Below are 20711 nucleotides of genomic sequence, written 5' to 3' on the forward strand. Positions count from 1 at the left end.
GAATGTAGGTCACGCTTACAAGATAATAGGCTGTATCCTAGAAAGCAGTAATTCTGAAAAGGACATGGTTAATTTCAAAGTCATGGCTCAAGTTCAACTATTTATCCATCAGCTGAACATGCGCTCCCAATGCAATGTTGTAGCTAAGAGGGAGAACATGCTCCTTGGCTGTATAATCAAGGAGGAGCAGCATTGGCATTACTAGAAAACTGTGTCCAGTTCTGCCATCCTGACTTCAAAATATGTATAACAAAAATTGGAAAGGACACAGAAAAAGAGCTATACGAATTATTTCATATCGGGAAAATATGCCTTATAGTGACAGACTACGAAGGTCAATCTAGTAAATTTATCCAAGAGAAGGTTAAAAGGTGATTTGATCACAGTCTACAAGTACCTATATGGGGAAGAGATTTCTGATTGTAGATGGCTCTTTAATCTAGGGGACAAAGATATAAGAAAGTTCCACAAACTACCTTAATTCTGGCATTTCCTAACTTTTGAGTTCTTGACTTTGCAAGAGTAATGTTTTAATGCAGTTTTTTGTGTATAATAATGTTTAAGCTACAAATAACAGCAGTGCCAAACACACTGTATAGTGAATAAGTTGCCTTTCCAGAAACTAGAAATATATAGAAGGTGAAAAGCACACTCTGTGGAAATTTTATTAAAATCAAGTGTTAAAACTTGGTCTCCATAGATTATGATTATTTCAAAGTTTAAATTAAATCTTATAGAGCCTTTAGGCAGGGAAATAGTATTAAAGCTAAGAAAAGAATCACATTAAGTTAGGCCAAGAATATGAAGAAGGTCTTCAAGTGAAATTTCTTTGTGTTTTGTTTACTTGCCATTACTAGGAAGAAAAGCAATATTAAAAATACTTCTCAGCATGGGGGACTTGAGACATTCAAAGGGATTGAAAGAGATCTGATGACGATTGCTAGGTTCTAATCATTCACTTAAGCAATTCCCCTGCTTCTTTACACCTAATTAAGTTTAAGTACACACAAAATATTTCTATTGGCTTTTGAAAAGCCTGGATGGACTGTCTTATATCGCAGGTTGGAATTAAACTAGCCCAAAAACTGTGAAGTAACTGAAAAACAGACAGGCAGGCACTGCTGCTGTGCCTCCTCATTGCAAAACATGAAAACAAAAGAGTCAAAGGTTTGGGTAAACTGAAAACTAAATGATTTGAAACACCATCTGGAAGATTTTGCATCTGTTTAGATTTTTCATGGTGGTTTAGCTGCTGAGAAGACAAGCCAACAGTAAAGGCGCTTTATTTAGACAAATATAGACTTGCTTCTCAAGAAGAGATTAGCTATTTTCTCCTCAAACGACAACAAACATGTTAATAGATGACTACTGGTCTGCACCATCACTAGGCTTAAAAGGTCCCCTGAAAATTAAAAAAATGGAGCTTGTGCTTTTTTTGGTTTTTTTTTATGATGTATATGTTTTCCTCTGCAGTTAGGGGCACGGGTCACTTGCCGGTTTAAACTAGTGTAAATGCTGGATTTTCTATAACTGGAAGTTTTTAAATCATGATGTGAGGACTTCAGTAACTCATCCAGAGGTTAGAAGTCTATTACAGTGGATAGTGGAGTGGGTGGGTGAGGTTCTGTGGCCTACAATGGGCAGGCGGTCAAACTAGATGATCATGATGGTCCCTTCTGTCCTTAAAGCCCCTGAGTCTGTGTTTTAACCATGTTGATGAAATATGATTAGCAGTTAAAACAGAAAAAGGTAGAAGGGGAAGCTCACTGATTTTTGGTGGCTATTATCATAGGTATCAACATTCTGTGGTGATGAGGACATCAACTTGTAGCAATAAAGTACAGAAAGGGGAAGAGAATTGTAAAGATAACCAGTATGGGTATACAGACCTTGTATTAAAAAAATGTAAATGGGTTCTATCTTGATGAGCTTTAAAATAACTTTACTCTATCAAGATTTAGATTTTAAAAGACAAACTGTCTGAGCGATAGCCAAGTTCCAAAATGGGAATGTTACTGTAATTGTTTGCAAGAAGAATAAGATCCTTGTCTGTTTTTACATTAGCAGAGGAGAGAGTGGAGATGATAAAATGTATCAATCTTCCTAGGAAGCCTCACCATTCAGGTCAACAAGCCATCGGAGGGAATGTGGACAGAAACCCTAGGAGTGATCACCATGGGTAGAGAAAAATCATGACATCATACAGGCCACTCCAGCCTTTGACTATTCCTGCACCTGAAGAAGGCCCACTAGTAAGAAGCACTGGGCCAGCAGAACAAAACTGTGGCTCCTTGTTGCTCTGTGTGATCCCTATTTGGTATGGAGGAAAAAAATCTATTTAATGTTATCAAACCAAAGGGAGTTCACTGCTTCAGAGATCTTGCCAAACTGGGACAGAATGATGGATAAACCACAATTTCTACAGTAAGGGAGTTGGTAGCAGTGCTGTATGATTACAGCAAGAAAGAAAAGGAGACCCGCAGAGACCTGAATTGCTTGTGCCTCAATCTAGCCATCAAAAAGGACAAGTCCCAGGGCAATCTCCCACCACATGAGGACAGTTTTGAAGAGCATGTCAAAACAGCATCTTGGCAAACAAAGATTTGGATGTCTTCGCACATAGGTAGACCAGTTATCTGATCAGCATTGCAACATGGATGGAAAAATGTGAATGATTAACTACTTCCCATATTCTTCAAAGGCAGGGTTACCGTATTTTAACCCTTCCCCAAAGTCCCCACCCCAACCCTGCCCCCTCCCCTGAACGCTCCGCCCTCCTGCTCCTCCCCCTCCCCTGCTTCCCGTGAATCAAATGTTCGCGGGAAGCCTGAAACAGGGAGGCAGCAGGTAGGCTGGGGCTGGGGCGCGGCCCAGTCCGGCCCCCCCAGCCGAGCGGCTCCTTCCAGCGGCCGGCCGGCCCAGGCCAAGAGGCTCTGGCCCCAGCGTCTCCCACCCGGCTCGGCTCGGGCCCTGGTTCCGGCTGAGCGGCTCCGGCCCGCCCTGGCCCCAGCAGCCCCAGCGGCGCCTGGCCCCAGTGGCCGAGCACCGCCGGCCCCGGCCCCCAGCCGAGCACCGCCGACCCCCTCCCTCCCTATTTTCCCGGACATGTCCGGCTTTTTGGGATTTCCTCCCAGACGGGGATTTGAGGCCCCAAAAGCTGGACATGTCCGGGAAAATCCGGACGTATGGTAATCCTATTCAAAGGTCCAACGGCATCTGAGCTTGCACAAGACCTTCTCTGTGCTTGTAGCGGTAGGGTTCACTGCACAATCAACTGCATCTGCAGTCAGAACAATCCTCCCTGCACAGAACTGCCAATACAATGAAGACTGTGGTAACTCACGCACTCAACAGAGATCATGTTGAACAAGATGATATTGATGTTGACTAGAAGTGTCACCAGAGTTATTACATTTCAATACCCTCTGTACAAATTTATTATTAAATTTTGTTTTACCCTTTACATTATCATTGTGATGCTTTGAGGTCATAAAGAAATCCAATTTTATGTCTTGAAATAATACACAGTCATTAAACCAAGTGGCATTTTAACTAGTTGATGGTGTCATTGCTTATCCCCGTTTCTATGACTGACATCATACCTCACATGTCCTCTTCATACCTCATCTTAACATAGACATAATAAGCTTTCAAATGTGTTTCTGTAGAGAGGGTATATTTAGTCGACCAAATTGGTGGTGTCTGTTGCTCACCTAAACTAAATAGATAATTGTTAAGTCTGTCATGCAGCTGCCAGCACTCACAGAGGAAAGTTTCTTCCTCACTAGTTGAGATTGAGATGATGAGGGAGCTTTTCCAATGGGTCTATACACCCTGCACCCTGTGTTTTAAAGTACATCAAGATATGGTACACACATTTTTTGTTCTAACTCTAGTCCAGTCCTGATGGTCTCCACATGATGCTCACAATCTCTTCTCCTTTGTTGTTTCTTGCATCATTAACCAAAGAATTTTACTGGCAAACACTTGTGAAGTTGTAGCTTTCTGGCAGAGGGCAAGTATTTTTTATTTTTTTAAGACCATATCACATCATCTTCCCTCTCTTCCAGGTATAGAAGTACTCTTTTATATCAACATCCCCGTTATGAGAATCATCCAAACAGGTTTCATTTCTGCCACTAGATCATAATGCCCCTTCACTTAGTTATACAGCAGAGTCTTCTCTCTTATGAACAGACACTGTAGTGAGGGGGGAAAAAATGGACAAGAGTATGCCACAGCTTACTCCAACCTTATCAATAAATTGAATATAAAGGTCACTGCGTCCTCCAGTCTAGCTAGTAAGCAATCTATTTCCCACAGCAGCTGCGTCCATTCTACTGTACTGAAACATATGCTTATTTATTCTTTATTATAGTTTTCCAGGGTGGCATTGTGTCAGTGGGTAATTATGACCATAGCCAAGTTTATATTTTAGTGTGTTAGAACATCATTAGAAAAATATTCTAATGGAAAACATAGTCCAAGTTGATGCAATTGCAGGACAATGTCAGAATTGTAGCTAGGCTTCAGTATGTAATTGTAAAGAGATTTAAATAATATAAATTGTGAGTTAAATATGCAGTGGTGAGGGGCGTTTCTTGTGACCTCCGCTGGCAGCGTTTTTTTTTTTTTTTTAAGTTAGGACAATGAATTGAAGACTGCAATGTAATATGAACTAAACACTACAGTAGATCAATAAAAGCACTTCAAACAGGATTTTAACCTAATAAATAGTTAATTATACAAGGAGCTGCCAGCTTGACAATTTGACTATGCAGGTTATTCAGATTCCAAGAAACACATCCCATCTCTGGAGTGAAGGCAACATTATTGTTCACATTGGGGGGAAAAAAATTAACTTTGCTGAGTTATCCAAAACCTTAAGTGTTTAGTCACACTTACTTAGGTAGAAAACGTTACAACAGGGAGGGGCTTAATTACACAGCTTCTCAGTGACCATGATCCAGAGCAGGGGTCGGCAACCTTTCAGAAGTGGTGTGCCGAGTCTTCATTTATTCACTCTAGTTTAAGGTTTCGCGTGCCAGTAATACATTTTAACGTTTTTAGAAGGTCTCTTTCTATAAGTCTTTAATATATAACTAAACTATTGTTGTATGTAAAGTAAATAAGGTTTTTAAAATGTTTAAGAAACTTCATTTAAAATTAAATTAAAATGCAGAGCCCCCAAGACCGGTGGTCAGGACCCTGGCAGTGTGAGTGCCACTGAAAATCAGCTTGTGTGCCGCCTTCGGCACGCGTGCCATACGTTGCCTACCCCTGATCCAGAGGGATATATTTCCTGACTGCCTGAAATTATCCAATCATTTTTCCCTAAAAACAATTATGCTGCAGAGTATATCCATCAACCATATGGCACCAGCAGCTCAAAACTTTTTAATTAATGGGACTAAATTGATTTACCGTTATCATATTGTCTTGTCCAATAGAGAATGGACAGTGGTGATTTTGGATGATTTTTAATGTAAGATACATTTTCAGGATACAAGTGAGAGTGAACAAAACCAAGGCAGACTATATATAGTTAGACTAGTTTGATATACAGTACACACACGCACAAATATATCCACAAAAGGGCATGTTGGCTTCCTCCAGAGCCACTGACATCAACACCAAATCTCTCTCTCAGACTTATCCAAAACCCACTGATGCCAACAGAAAGACTCCCAATGACTTCAAGGGGCACTGGATCAGGTCCCATATAAGTATGTTACATTATGTGCACATGCAACATGAGGCTCCAGACTTACCCCTGCAACTATTAGAATCCCTACAGAAAGTTATTCTACTCTGTCCTCCATTTCACATTTAATGCCTTAAAAACACCTCTTGGTGCAGAAAAGCCAGACTTAGGTAAGGGTTTTATAGGCTTTTTTGGTAAAAGATGTAGGGGAGAAGTGGATTTATTTAAAGTCAGCTAGTAGCAATAGTGTAAATTAAATTAAATTAAATTTTTAAAATTAAAAAGTGTACTAAGCACTAAACACAGAAACATGTCCATGCACTGAATAAACTGGAAAATATAAAGCAGTCTTTTTCCCCCTACTATTTTTAAAAATGAAATCAAAGTTCCTGTAAAAGAGTCCTTTTCTTACCATCCTACTTATCAGTTAAGTAACCTTTGTATGGGATTTCTTTTACTCACATGTCCTCTTCATGCCACACAATGTGTACAATTACATTTTTGAAAGAAAAACACACACAGTAAAACTTCAAAAATGAAAATTAGCTTCTGCTGTCCCCTAGTGGCATTGCATTTTGTTTCACAAATGTGATCAAAAGATTTTCTCAAATCAAATGTAAGTTCCATGGACATATATAGCATACATCAAAAGAAATTAACAGCCAGAGGGGTTAATTCCACAAATGTCTCCACAAATATTTCATACCGTATTTGCTTAGACTGTTTGAACTAAAACCCACAAGAAACACAGGACTCTTCAGATCTTAAGATCCATATATTTCTGAAAGCCTCATGAAAACCCTTTTGTCACATTATAAAGGATATTTCCACAGTATTTTTCATTATTTTAAAAATCACTTATTGATTTGTCCAGACTTTAAAGGCATATCTACAAAATGCAACTAACCAAAACATCTTCTAAAACATTAGATACAAAGAAGCACTCCCAATCCACTGAAACAATAAAACTGCTTTCAAGTTAATCAGACTGAAAAAAAGATATACCAATCTCACTATAAAGTAAAAGCATTCTTGTATATCTCCTGATTTTTATTTTTATTTTTGGTTGTGGGAGGTGGTTTTATTTTACTATGGGTCAAAGATTCAGAGAGTTTTTTCTTCTTGCCTTAAATATATTTATTTTTCCAACACAAAATAATTTGATTTCAAAAGTAAATAGTATCCTGAAAGCCAGTTTTAATTAAAGCTGACACACAGGCTCCTAATTAGCTGAGATATTTAATTTAGCTTTCATTCCTTGCAATTATGCACTCTCATGGCCCATGAAACTTTCTAATTATCTCTAACCTCATTAATGATTACTATTAAAATGCAGTTTAATTTTTATTAATTTTCTAGAGACAATGTAGGCTTCTCACATATTAAACACCATCCTCTGAATACAGCCGAAGTCTACTACTCAGAGTTGGTTTAAAAAAAAAAAACAAAAAAAAAAAAACTGTTTTTACAAATCAGTCTTATTTGAAGTTCAAATTGCACAGTGTATATCTGAAGTTAAAGCAGATTCACAATTTTCTACATTTTTTCCCCAGTTTATTCCCAATATGTATGTTTCTCTAGGCAGTTATTTCTGGCTCAGCAAACGTATCTTTTACAGGAGCCACGAGAAAAAATGGTTACCTACCTTCTCATAACTGTTGTTTTTTGAGATGTGTTGTTCATGTCCATTCCAAGTAGGTATGCGTGCGCCGCATGCACAGTCAGAAGGTTTTTCCCCTAGTGGTACCCGTTGGGTCAGCTGTGGAGCCCCCTGGAGTCATGCCTTCATGGCGGTGTATATAGGTAAGGCTACGTTTTTGTCATGGAGGTCATGGAAGTCACGGAATCCTTGACTTCCAGAAACCTCGGTGACATTCTCTGCTTCAGCCCCAGGGGCTGCAGGACTGGAATTGGCAGCCAGCGGGGCCCTGGCAGGGTTCCAGCGACAGGCGACAGGGGGCCCCTTGCAAGGTTCCAGCAACAGGTGATAGACTCCTGAGGGGGTCCTCCTCATGGTTTCATCGATAGGTGACAGCCTCACATGGGGGAGGGGAATGCCTTGGGCGAACAGCTGGGGGTGTCCCATTTTCTCTTTGGGAAATATGGTCACCCTGCAGCTTCCAGCTGCCACAAGCGGAGGGGGAACCCCATAGCTCCTAGCCACCATGGTGGTGGTGGAAACCATGGAGCCGCAGCAGCAAAAGTCACAGACAGGTCACAGCTTCCATGGTTTTTTGTTTATTGCCCATGACCTGTCCATGACTTTTACTAAAAGTAACCATGACAAAAACTTAGCTTTATATAAGGTCCCCTGCTGACCCACTGCCTCTTCAGTTCCTCTGTGCGGAAACTCCGACAGAGGGGAAGGCGGGTGGGTCTTGGAATGGACATGAGCAACACATCTCGAAAAACAACAGTTACGAAAGGTAGGTAACCGTTTTTCTTTTTCGAGTGACTGCTCATGATGATTCCAAGTAGGTGACTCCCAAGCCTTACCTAGGAGGTGAGGTCAGAGTTCATGGAATTGCTGACTGAAGCACCACTCTGCCAAATGCTGCATGGCCAAGGAGGCCTGTACTCTTGTAGAATTTGCCATTAGTGCAGGGGCAGGTATCTTTGCCAATTCATAACATGCTCAGATACAGGACATGATCCATAATGAAATTCTTTGAGAAGACACCAGAAGGCCCTTCATCCTGTCTGCTACTGCGACGAACAACTGGTTTGACTTACAAAACGGCTTTGTGCACTTGATATAAAAAGCCAATGCTCACCGAACGTCTTTGCTCCCAACTGTTAGCGTGTGGCTTAAGGTAAAAAAGTGGGAGAAAAATGTCCTGATTCGCATGAAAGTGAGAGACAACCTTTGGGAGAAAGGCTGGGCGAGGCCTAAGCTGCACCTTGTCCTTACAAAAAATGGTGTATTGAGGGTCAGAAGTTAGGGCCTTAAGCTCAGACACTTTATTGAACCAGGAATGACAGATAGAGTAATGAGCAAGTCACTAGGGGCTCGAAAGGGGCCCCCCCATTAGTCTTGAAAGGAACAGATTAAGGTCCCAAGCTGGGATCGGCTGTCTAACTTGCGGGTATAATCTGTCAAGACCTTTAAGAAACCAACCGACCATCAGGTTGGCGAAGACTGATCGGCCAGACACTCCTGGGTGGAATGCCGAAATGGCGGCTAGGCGAACCCTTATTGACGAGACTGACAGGCCCTGCTTCTTTAAGCGTAGCAGGTCGATAAATTGACATCAGCCAGGCCTGGAGAGATCTGAGCCTCAGCCTTGCGTGTTGTACCATGTATGTACAAGTTACCATAAATCCAAGGAACTTCAAGAAATTCCTCGCTGTAGTGGTGCAGTATTGCTTGAAGCCTTCTATGATGTCATGCATTGTCCGAAAACGAGACTCTGGCCTGACCCAAATCCAACACTGCCCCAATGAACTCTATTCTCTAAGTAGGGGATAGAGTTGATTTGTGTACATTCAGGAGAAGACCCAGCTTGTCAAAGGTGGATCTTATCATGCTGACATGTTGCTCCACTTGCGCCTTGGAGCAGCCCCTGACCAACCAGTCGTCAAGGAACGGGAAGACCTGTTCCTGCCTTCTTCTCAGGAAGGCGGCTACGATTGCCATGCACCTGGTAAAAACTCGAGCGGGTGCTGACAAACTAAAGGGGAGGACCGTAAACTCATAATGGTTGTGGTTCACTACGAACCTGAGAAAGCGTCTGTGGGCTGGAATTATAGATATGTGGAATTACGCATCCTTTATGTCGAGGGCGGCGTACCAGTCTCCCAGATCCAGGGATGGGATGATGGCAGCCAAAGAGACCATGCGGAACCTCAGCTTCTTCATGAATCCATTGAGGCCTCGCAGGTTGAGGATGGGTCTGAGACCCCTTTGGCTTTGGGGATTAGGAAATATTGGGAGTAGAATCCCTTGCCCCTTAGCTCCTCAGGAACCTCCTCCACTGCTCCCGTGGCAAGGAGTAACTGAACCTCCTGCATGAGGAGCAGAATTGGAGAGAATATCCCACTTCTACAGTGCTAAGGACCTAGAGATCTTAGATTATCTGGGTCCAAGTACGATAGAAGTGGGACAAACTATTTAGAAAACAGGGTGAAGGATCCGGTGAGTGGATTGGTGCATCGCCCCTGGGCACGCCTTCAAAAGGCTTGCTTAGAGCCTGAGGACTGCCTCGCTGATCCCTGGCCTTGATTGGATGGTGGATGGGCAAGCTTACACCTACCATTCCTGCCCCGCTTCCTGGAGAAGTCCTGCCTAGGCTGGGGAGGGTAGAAACGCAGAGGGGGTTGGAGCTTAAAATGTTTCCGCTGGGTGGCAGCGGTGTGCAGACCCAGCGATTTCAAGTTGCTTGCGAATCCTTTAGGCTATGGAGCTTGGAATCTGTCTGCTCCAAAAACAACCCCATGACTTGCCGTCAAAGGGCAAATCATGAATTGTTTGTTGGATCTCTGGGGGAAGGCCCAACACCTGGAGCCATGAGCTCCTCCTCATGGCAATGGCGGAGGACCTGGTTCACGTGGCCAAGTATGCCACGTCCAGGGAGGCCTGTAAAGAAATCTGTGCCACTGCCTTGCACTCCTCGACAATGGCTACAGATTCCGCTCTAGAGTCTGACAGGATCAACTCCTTAAATTTCATCATGGAGTCCCATGAATTAAAATTTTATCTGCTGAGGATTGCTTGCTGGTTAACAATACGAAGCTGAAGCCCTCCAGTGGAATACATCTTCCTGCCGAAGAGGTCCAGCTTCTTTGAGTGTTTAGATTTTGGAGTTGGGCCCGCCTGCCCGTCTCTCTCATTCACTGCCGCTACGACCAGCAAACCCAGCTGTGGATGAGTGAATAAGTATTTGTACACCCTAGAGGGGACAAAATACTTTCTCTCTACCCCCTTAGCTGTAGGGGGAATGGAGGCAGGAGTCTGCCACAAGGTCTTTGTAGTGGCTTGAATAGTTGTAATGAGTGGTAAACACCCTGGAGGGCCCCTTGGGGTTAGTATGTCCACCATGGGGTCCTCAAACTCGACCAACTCCTCGGCCTGTAGCCCCATGTTATGAGCCACTCTGTGCAACAGCTCCTGGGGCACTCTATTATCAATGGGCGGGTAGCCCAGAGGATGAAGACCCCACCACCGCCCCATCAATTGAGGATGATGATGTCGCCCAAGACAGTACCAGGCTTCTTGTCCCTCCGGCTTCCTGGAAGCGTCCTGCTCAGTGCCGTGCTGCTCGGCGCTAGTAGCAGCTTCAGAGCTGGTGGTGGAGCAGGGACCCGGACAGGGCTCTGCACCGTGGTCTGATGCCTTAAGGTGGGGGACGGTCCTGGGTGGTAAAGGGGCATGTCCTTCTGAGTTTATGGACTGGCAGCTCCTGGAGTAAGTGCCCTGAGCCTGGTGGTATGCCCATGGCTCAAAAAGGCCAGTGAGTGCAAGCGGTGCTGTGTGGCCGCTGCGGGCTTCGGTGCTGGGGAGTGACCGTGCTAAGGGTCTCTATACCTAGAGTCCTTCCTCGGTGCCGTAGCTTCTCTAACAGAGACCAGAGCGCTCCGCACGGAGGTGCTTGGTGCTGAGTCCTGCTGGCCCGGAGCCGGCTGGGGACGGAGGGCTGCCTCCATAAGGAAATGTTTGAGCCTGAAGTCCCTTTCTTTCTTTGTTCTCGGGCGGAACCCTTTGCAGATCTTGCAGCAATCTGTTTGATGCGCCTCCCCCAGACACTTTAGGCAGGAGTCGTGGGGGTAGCCCATTGGCATGGGCTTGCGGCAGGTCCTGCACGGCTTAAATCCTTGGGATGGAGGCATGCCCTGAACTCCAAGAGGGGAGGGAATTGGGGTTGGGGGAACCCCCCACTTCTATCTAACTAACTACTGAAAACTAACACTAACTATTTACAGGTTAACACAGAGGTGGGCAAACTATGGTCCGCGGGCCACATCCAGCCCGCGGGACTATCCTGCCCGGCCCCTGAGCTCCTGGCCTGGGAGGCTAGCCCCCGGCCCCTCCCCTGTTGTTCCCCCTCCCCCGCAGCCTCAGCTCACTGTGCCACCGGCGCAATTCTCTGGGCAGCGGGGCTGCGAGCTCTTGCCGGGCAGTGCAGCTGCAGAGCCGTGGCCTGACCTGGTGCTCTGTGCTGCGCGGTGGCATGGCTGGCAGCCAGTCGGGTGGCACAGCTGCCTGTCCTGGTGTTCTGGGCGGCACAGCTGTAGCACCGCCAGCCACCAGTGCTCCAGGCAGAGCATTAAGGGGGCAGGGAGCAGGCGGGGTTGGATAGAGGGTAGGGGAGTTCGGGGTGGTGGTCAGGGGACAGAGGTGTGGATAGGGGTCGGGGGGTCAGAGGGCGGAGAACAGCGGTGTTGAATGGGGGCATGGGTCCCAGGGGGACAGTCAGGAAGGAGGGGGGGGTTGGATGGGGTGGCAGGAAGCAGTCAGGGGCAGGGGTTCCGGGGGCAGTCAGGGAGAATGGGTGGTTGGATGGGGCAGGGGTCCAGAGAGGGGGGGCAGTCAGGAATGAGAGGAGGGATTGGATAGGGCAGCGGGTCCAGGGGCGGTCAGAGGTCAGGGAGGGGTGGATAGGGCAGGAGCCGCCAAGGGATAAGAAGCGGGCGGGGGGCGGAGACCAGGCCACACCTGGCTCTTTGGGGAGGCACAGCCTCTCCTAATTGATCCTCCATACAATTTCGGAAACCCGATGTGGCCCTCAGGCCAAAAAGTTTGCCCGCCCCTGGGTTAACAGAAAGTCTAATCACTAGGGGAAACGCTTGCGGAGGCAAGAGAGACACACAGCTCCAACGACCATCACTGGCAGTAAGAAGGAATTGAAGACGTGGCGGGTCGGCAGGGACCTATATACACCGCCATGAAGGCGCAGTTCCAGGAGCTCCACGGCTGACCCGACAGGTACCGCTAGGGGAAAAGCCTTCCAACGACTTTGCATGCAGCGCACACCTACTTGGAATCAACATGCACTCGAAGAACTTGGCAGACTCCCCCACAATGAAAACCTAATGCAGGGCAGCTTTACCATTAATCTGTGAATTAGATTAGGAATCAGCAGGCACCTGTAAACAGGGCTGTAGCCATGGGTGGGCCTGAGTGGGCTGCGGCCCGCCCACTGGATGCTGGAGCCCCCCGAATCCACAGGCTGGGATTCCCAACACCTGGTCAGTGTCCATCAGCATCCCTCTCCTGTGCACCGCATTCTGCTGCCTGGGTCTCCAGCCCCACCCAGCCCCGCCCACACGAGGCACACCTCCCGCCTGGGAGAGGGTGAGTCGTCCCTGTGTGCCCCAGGCAGCTTCATCTTCGGGGGCCTGCTGAGCAGTAAAAGCCGGCTGGAGATAGTGGGGGGGGGGGGGGGAGGCAGGCCCCCTGCTCCCCCCAGTCAGTGCCCACCCACCCAGTTTTCCTCTCCTAGCTATGCCACTGCTTGTAAAGCTTTTCCTACAGAAGGCAACTGCTCTCTTCAAATCACCACTCTGCCAGCAAAAATATGTGAAGACTGGGTCTTATCCTTCCCTTGAAACCTCAGCAAAGCCTTACATACAGGCGATGGAAAAATTCATCTGAAAGGAGATCCCAACAAAGGTGTGGTGAAGTAAAGGGGTAGTCAGTCTGTATAGCAGAGAGAACAACCTCTCAACAAAGAAACAGGCCCTCTATCCCCAACATTCAGCCAAGCTTTATTCACACTACCACTATCTGACCTCAGAAAAAGTCTCATTTAAAAGAGGCTCTCTGAAAAGGCACCCTTTGTACCCTGGAAAGTTCTCTCAGCAGTATTAGAATTAAATCCCATTTCCTTTACCCTTTTTAATAGTCGTGTTAATAACATTTATACTTGTATAGCTGTTTTAGTCTGCAGAGTGCTTTAGAAGCATTCCCAATAGCATCTGGGAGTGACATGTCATCCCATCTTACAAGTGGGGAAAAAATCAGGCACACAGAACCTGACACGTTTCAGACAAGTCACTTAATACTGAGAAAACTCTCAAGAGTCCTGCTAGAAGCTGCAGTTACGCAATAATGCTGAATTTACTACATTTTCTTTTCCATGACAATACTGTGATGCCACAAACACAGGATAATGACACCATAGCAGGCTCAAGTTCAAGGAGAGGAAGAACTGGGTTACAGCCATGCATTGGCCTGCTAAACCCAGGGTTGTGAGTTCAATCCTTGAGAGGGCCACTTAGGGATCTGGGGCAAAATCAGTACTTAGTCCTGCTAGTGAAGGCAGGGGGCTGGACTCGATGACCTTTGAGGGTCCCTTCCAGTTCTATGAGATAGGTATATCTCCATATATTATATATTTTATTCCCATGCAGAGACCCAACAACCACCAGATCCAACATGCAAATGCAAGCTTTTGCAGCGCTGAGTTCCAAATTTATGTACACCCAGAGACAACAGTAGCAGCCGCATGTCTAAATGTAAGTAACATTTAATAGGTTTTTAAAGAATGCAAATGGTTCAGTTCATAACCAGCATTTCCAAAAGCAAGTAAAAACCCATCACCCCCTTCTAGAAGGGGGAAAAAGATGCAAACTAATAAGATAGTCTTTAGGTTTTTCATAGTGGGGGAAAAAATATCACGGATGCAGTGATTTTACCATTTGTCCGGGATGTGTCTTTGTATCTGTGATTTTAATAAACATACCTTTCAGTAATGGCTCCTGCCCTGTGGAGCTAGGCCTGGCTCCCCGCTCCCCATCATGATGGAGGGGCTGCTAGGCCAAACCTGAGCATTGCTACAACCCCACGCACCAGGTTACAGCACCCAGGAAGGGAAGCCAGGCAGGACAGGAGCTGCAGCTGCAGGGTGAGTGTGGGGCAGGCTCGTTCTCCATCCCCACCACCACCTCACTCGGGGCCCCTCTTCCTTGTTTGTCATGGCATTATTATTTTTTTTTAATATCAAAAATCAAACCCACGACTTTACTAAATTTAGCATGACTGTTCTGTAATTTGATAAAAAATGTTATGACAAATCTTCAGCACCAGTTATCATCTGAGATTTAATGTCCCCTCTGAAGTCTGTATATTTTTGAAATTTTTATCTACCGAGTTTTCACACAAGTAGGTATTACTCATGTGATTCTTTCAAGAAATTGCTTTAGGGAGCAAATAATAAATTGAAGTTGTTCCTATCCCTAAGAGTATGATTATATTAAATGTTGAAAAATTAAAGATTTTTAGAAACCAACCTACTTAATGACATCAGAATTTTCCAAATAAAAACACGAAACATTGCATTATCCTTTTCAAATGAATGTAATGCCATTGGAAGAAAATGGATTACCAGCACTAGAGATTAAAGTCTTATTTATCTATAGAACAGGCACAGCACAAATGAGCTTCCACTCTGCCTGGCACGACCACTTCTAAGGACGAGAGGAGAATTCAGTCTCTTAACTATTTAACTATGCGTATTCGTGTTTATAAAGGTTTTTTTTATATCTATGAAAAATTGATAAAGACAAACGCACTTCACATAAGCTGCCAAACAGCCTTCAGGTGGTAATGGCTTTTAGTCCCTTCTGACCTGTACCTAGCTGATCAGGTTATTAGTTTTCTTCCTATCATCAACACAAATGCAAATCATAATTAAACACGTACCTGGCTGTTCTTCCCACTCTATGAATGTATGTATTTGCATCCTCTGGGCAATCAAACTGAATGACCCAGTTCACTGCAGGGAAATCTGTGGAGAAAGAGATTCAAGTTTTAACACGTTGCAATATTTTATTTTGCAGTACTATTCCGAGAGAGCCATCATTCAGATCAATTTATAGACACTGCCTGTGAGCAATCTCTCTGAATTGAAAATTAATTGCATGTATCAGCATATCATAAACAGCTATCCCCTTTGTCAAAGTGAACTAAAATTAATGGCATCTTCATTTCCTAAGTAATGACAGTGCACTGAATGGAACGTAATTTCACACCTGACAAGGACAGACAGATGCTCTGTGTCTTACAGATAATAAATGCCCTGGTATTAAATGATTAAGTGAGTTGACCCACTTTTTATGTAGAATATCAATTTACCACAAAATCAGAGCTTGAAATTAGCTGTGGTCAGCTGCTACTACCATATCTATCCAGGTATTAAAACATCATTATCTATTTCAATGACAGCAAGGAGGAGGTTGCTAGGTAAGACTGAACAGTCCATGTTGAAAGGCAGTCATAATTAAAAGGAAGAAAATTTCAAACTTAATGGGCATTCCAGGCTAACAGCAGCAAAACTCTGTTGCACTGTGTAGAATCAATATTTACTATTTGATTATGGCTATGGTCACAGGATATGCACCAATTATCCACACAACTGTTTCTAAACAGATGCAGCCAAATAAATTCCTTAGCAGTGAGAACCAAACAGTATGGAAGGTAGAGATGGAGTCCTATATGCTCTGTCTCCTCCTAATTTAGAGCATTTCCCTCTTCTAATCTGTTGGAGACAAGATGATATTTTGGGCCAGTGAATTTTGCTGCTGAATGTTTGAACCCAACTTCCAATGCCACACAAGTGCAAGTGAGTCCTTGAAAGCACTTTGAACAATTACACCTAATCACTTTTAAGTTATTAAGTATGAAAAAAATATATTGTAAGATACAAAATCGCCATGAGAAAACATAAGGGAAGAGCTAATACACTTTCCTTCTAACAAAAAAAACAGTCAAAGGAAAGCAAGATGTACACAAAACTACTTCCATCAATAGGAATTTTCTTGTTCTTGCCTCAGCTATTGTTTTACTTCTTTAGAAGCAACAAAGAAGAGTTGATTTTTTCCCACGTTGACACATTTCAATTCAGAGGCAGGCATGACAAAAATCCCTCCAACTTCCTCTCATCAGCTAGTAGTTGGCTGCTCACTTTACCTACTTTTTAGACTAACCCATGGGACGCAAGAGGCATCCGAGTATTTAAAGCCTTTGAAAGCTTCCTTCTGGCATTCAGGACATCCCATTCTTGTTATTTATTTCGTAAACACAAGTTACTGAGTTCTGGAACAGCTGGACAGTCTATGGATTAGAGAGCCACACAGCTTCTATTCAACACATAACTAATTAACAGCATTACAAGATTGCTCAAAACAGACGTTTTACAAAGACAAATAGGAATAAACTAAGTACAGATTACTAAAGTGAGGCCCCGTTAAAGAGAAAGATTGCACTGAGGAGAAAGTATTTTAATTATTTTGCTTTTTGGATATAATGATTAGCTTTTAGATGAGGAGGCAACAAACTAAATGTAAACTTATTGTGTTTTAAAAATGCTTCTTAAAGCCTGGTTTCTTATATGATGCACTGCTAAGGTATGAACAGGCTTGAAACACCACTCTATGGATACACTATTGCACTGAAGGTTACCTACCCAGCCCTCGAGCTGCAACATCTGTAGCAAAAAGCACTGCTGATTTCTTGCGAACAAAGTCATTGTAGACCTCCATTCTTTTCATCTGTTGCTGTTTGCCATGGAGAGCCAGTATAGGTATGCCAGGGCGGAGCCTACAGAACACTCTGAACAAATACTGAACCTGTTGGTCAACAAGTCAAAGAAGTGAACGTGATATTTCACTGTGATGGTGGTAGTTATCTACTAAGAAGTAAATATATTCTTAACATTTAAAGCAAAATAGCTTTCCTCCACCCCAGAGATCGGATGGGACCTGATTGTGAATGGAGAGAGGTTATCACCCCTCCCCCCAAATACTGAGACAGGAAGCAAATTGTGTAAGATGTTGCCATACTCCGCAGAGCAGGAAGCAACGCCTAGCGAGTGTGTGCCAGGTCCTGCAGAGAGCTGGGGGGTGAGCAGGAGAGATATGGTGTTGCACCTTGGCGAGTCAGAAGCGTATGGACTAAACTAGATCTCACCAGTAGTGCCGCTCTCACAGGCACTTCAGTGCACATGTACAGATACCAAGATTGCAATCAGGATAATCCACCGCAGCCTAATTTTAATATTTCTACCTAGTGCACTTTCTTTCACCAAGACATTTGTTGCCTGTTTATTATGGTGCACACCAACGTGTGATTTTTTTTTTTTATAAGTGCCAAGAATTTTTTTTTAAACTAGTAGTTAAGGAAACTACACACATTCCCTTACTCAATAATAGAAACAGTATTTCTATACAAAAATTAATCTATATCTTCTCTCCACACTGAAGTCAGCAAAATGGCAACATGGATATTCAAACCTTCCTGTATCAGTGAGATAGCAGAAATGGATTTTTACAACCCATTTAGAAGACTTGAAAAACAAATACATCCATAAAGCCTTTCAAATAAGGTAATCTGTAAGGCTACTATTTAAGCAGTCAGAAATTATTAAATATCTATGGCATCATGGTGCAAACACTTAAACACCAGTACTTCAATGGACTGCTCGCGGGAGTAAAATTACTTTCAGAAGTGTTTGCAGGATCAAGTCAGATGACCATAAAGAAAGTCTTTCCATACTCTCAACTGCCCTCTCTTCCTTGATACCACACAATTATTCATATCTCCAGCTTTTTAAAAGTAACCTCTTTACACACTATGCAAATAAAGTACAAAATGTCCCACACCAGTTAAAAATACAACCAGCTCTTACTGATAACTTTCACCATCTATTTTTTTAAAACACACGTTAATTTTTGCACTCTCATTTTACCATTTAAGTCTCTCTTGCAGATTTCAAAGTCATTAGTTTGCCTCCCTTCCTCATACTTGATTATATCCAAAAAGAGTATCTATTAGAAGAGATAAATATGAGCTGTACCTCTTTACAACTTGCATAAAACACAATGCTCTTCTTATTCAGGTGACTTCTCAGGAAGGAATACAACATGTTTATTTTTTGCTGCAGCCCACAAACAATATAATTCTGGTCCAAAGTTGCTGGGGTACTGAAAAACAAAGGTCAAGTTAGACACTTCTCATATCATTTACATAAGAAAACCTGAAAAGCCACACACAGAGTACCTAAAGACCTGCCACTTGGTTTTCATCAGCCCGAAGTTAAATTTAAAAAGTTTCATTGCTTCCATATTAATTATGCTGAGAATTTCTTCCCTATTTTCAGAAGCATACCTGGAAGCGCCAATGAAAGGCTCATGCTTTTTGAAGACTTATGATTTTCTTACTAATAGTGTCACAATTTTTAAGTGACTTTTTAGATCCAGTTACCTATTAAGCCAAAAAATGCCTATGTCTAAATAGTGACATTCAAACGGTCTTGACCTAAAATACAAACCTTTCTTTTTAGTCCTATTAAAGCATCATTTGTGCTTTAGGCAATGTCAAAGCAGAGTCTAAATGTACAAGAAAATACATTTTTAACTGACTGCACTAGTTACCTGACATGCAGAGTCTCTCTGTAAAAGTCTAAATTGTTATCTTAAATTACTTTCAAGTTCTTTAACAACAAAAGAGAACAGCCCATGAAAGATCAGTTCTTAACATACTTTAAAATGCCTTGATGCTCTCTACCTCCCACCCCAGATTGACCAGACTGAAATTAAATGTAACTTGAAGGTGCCATTTGTGAGGATGAAACTGCAATGCTCTGCTCTGATTTTTATTCAGCTAGTAGTGCTCTAAGTTATGCTACAGTAGTTGCCATTTTGTAAATCTCTTGCAGGAAATTGTTTTTCTCTAGCTGATGAAATACCGTGTGCCAAGATCATAATTCTAAAACAAAACAAATATTTTCTATTTCTTTTTTTGCTTCATCTTGTCTAATTGCAGCTACTGAAATATTTCGAAAGCTCTCATGAGGCAGCATTATAATAAAGATATTCCCTTCTCAACAGGGAAATGCAATTGAGTGTACTAATAGCTACACTAGCCCTCAAGCTAAGGTAGCTATATATTTAGTTAGGTGTTTTGATCCTTTTCCACCAAGCAAAAAGGGGATTAACAATGTAAATTGTGTTTCTAATGTTTCCTATTATTCAGGATCCAATATTTTAGGTAATACTATCACAAGTGTATGTGAAACAATGGATTGAGAAGTTGGTTGGAGTAGTGGACTCAGTCAGAACTTGGGTTCTGTTCTCCACTCTGCCAATGTGTGATCTTAGGAAAGACTTTACTTCAATGTGCTTTGTTTTCCCCTCCATCTGTATGTTAAGTAGGCAAGTATTTTTATATCACACAGGGGAGCAGATAGATTTAATCATTCAAGCTGGTCAGAAATTTTTTGTTGGAAGACTTACCCATGAAAATGCCATTTCAACTAACCCAGATTTTTTTTTCAAAACACTGTATTAATTTTGCTGCGAAAAGTTTTTCTTGGAAATTTTCAAAATTTCATTTCAGAACAAAGCTTTAGTTTCCAAATTAATTTGAAAGGTTATTTCATTTGTATTTTTACATTATTTCATGATAGCAGTGGTAATACTGCCTATGTCATATGTCAAGTCTCATCATAGGATGCACTACTGCTATTATAGACAGGTCATTATGACAAAACAGTCAAAAGTATATTCATTTCTTTTTTATTTCTTTTTTTAAAACATTAAGGGCAGCTGCTACATAGAGATTGAAACATTTTATCTTATTTTCTAAATAAAAGTGTCTCCCATTTTTTGTTCTAATATAACAGTTTGGCACTGACATTATCAACACAAAAATAAGCAACACTCAGCGTACTAATTCTAAGAGCAGCAGTTTTCAATAACTTTGTTTTAGTTTGGAATCATTTTTCTAGGATATTGAAAAATAGCTGGTCCTCTAATTTGTATAGCGAGTGCTTATCTTATTGTCTAGATCCAGATGTCAAACTGTTTCATAACAACACAGACGAGAGACTAATCTAGAAAACAAGATGTTCCAATCTGTACTGAGTACCAGCCACCCTTAATGTTTTTGCAAACATAAAACAAAAATATAAAAATGAAAAAATAAAATTAAAAATGAAGATTTTGATTTTTTTTAAATCTATTTTAGAATTTCCATTTCATGCAAAATTTGAAAATATTTGTTTTCATTCCA

The 20711-nt window shown here is 42.8% G+C and overlaps 1 protein-coding gene across 2 annotated transcripts in view; it reads right to left on the reverse strand.

The window, feature by feature from the left end:
* The window catches only part of DDX10 (DEAD-box helicase 10), a 316478-nt gene that overhangs the window by 278696 nt on the left and 17071 nt on the right, over window positions 1-20711 (reverse strand). For both annotated transcript variants that reach the window (XM_042855078.2, XM_042855081.2), the window contains exons 7-9: window positions 18496-18622; window positions 17107-17269; window positions 15345-15429 (exon numbers count right to left, since the gene is read on the reverse strand). In XM_042855078.2, coding sequence (XP_042711012.2) covers window positions 15345-15429; window positions 17107-17269; window positions 18496-18622 — 375 coding nt within the window. The remainder of the gene's footprint in view (window positions 1-15344; window positions 15430-17106; window positions 17270-18495; window positions 18623-20711) is intronic.

This window comes from Chrysemys picta, chromosome 1 (assembly GCF_011386835.1).
Source record: "Chrysemys picta bellii isolate R12L10 chromosome 1, ASM1138683v2, whole genome shotgun sequence".
NCBI lineage: Eukaryota > Metazoa > Chordata > Testudines > Emydidae > Chrysemys > Chrysemys picta.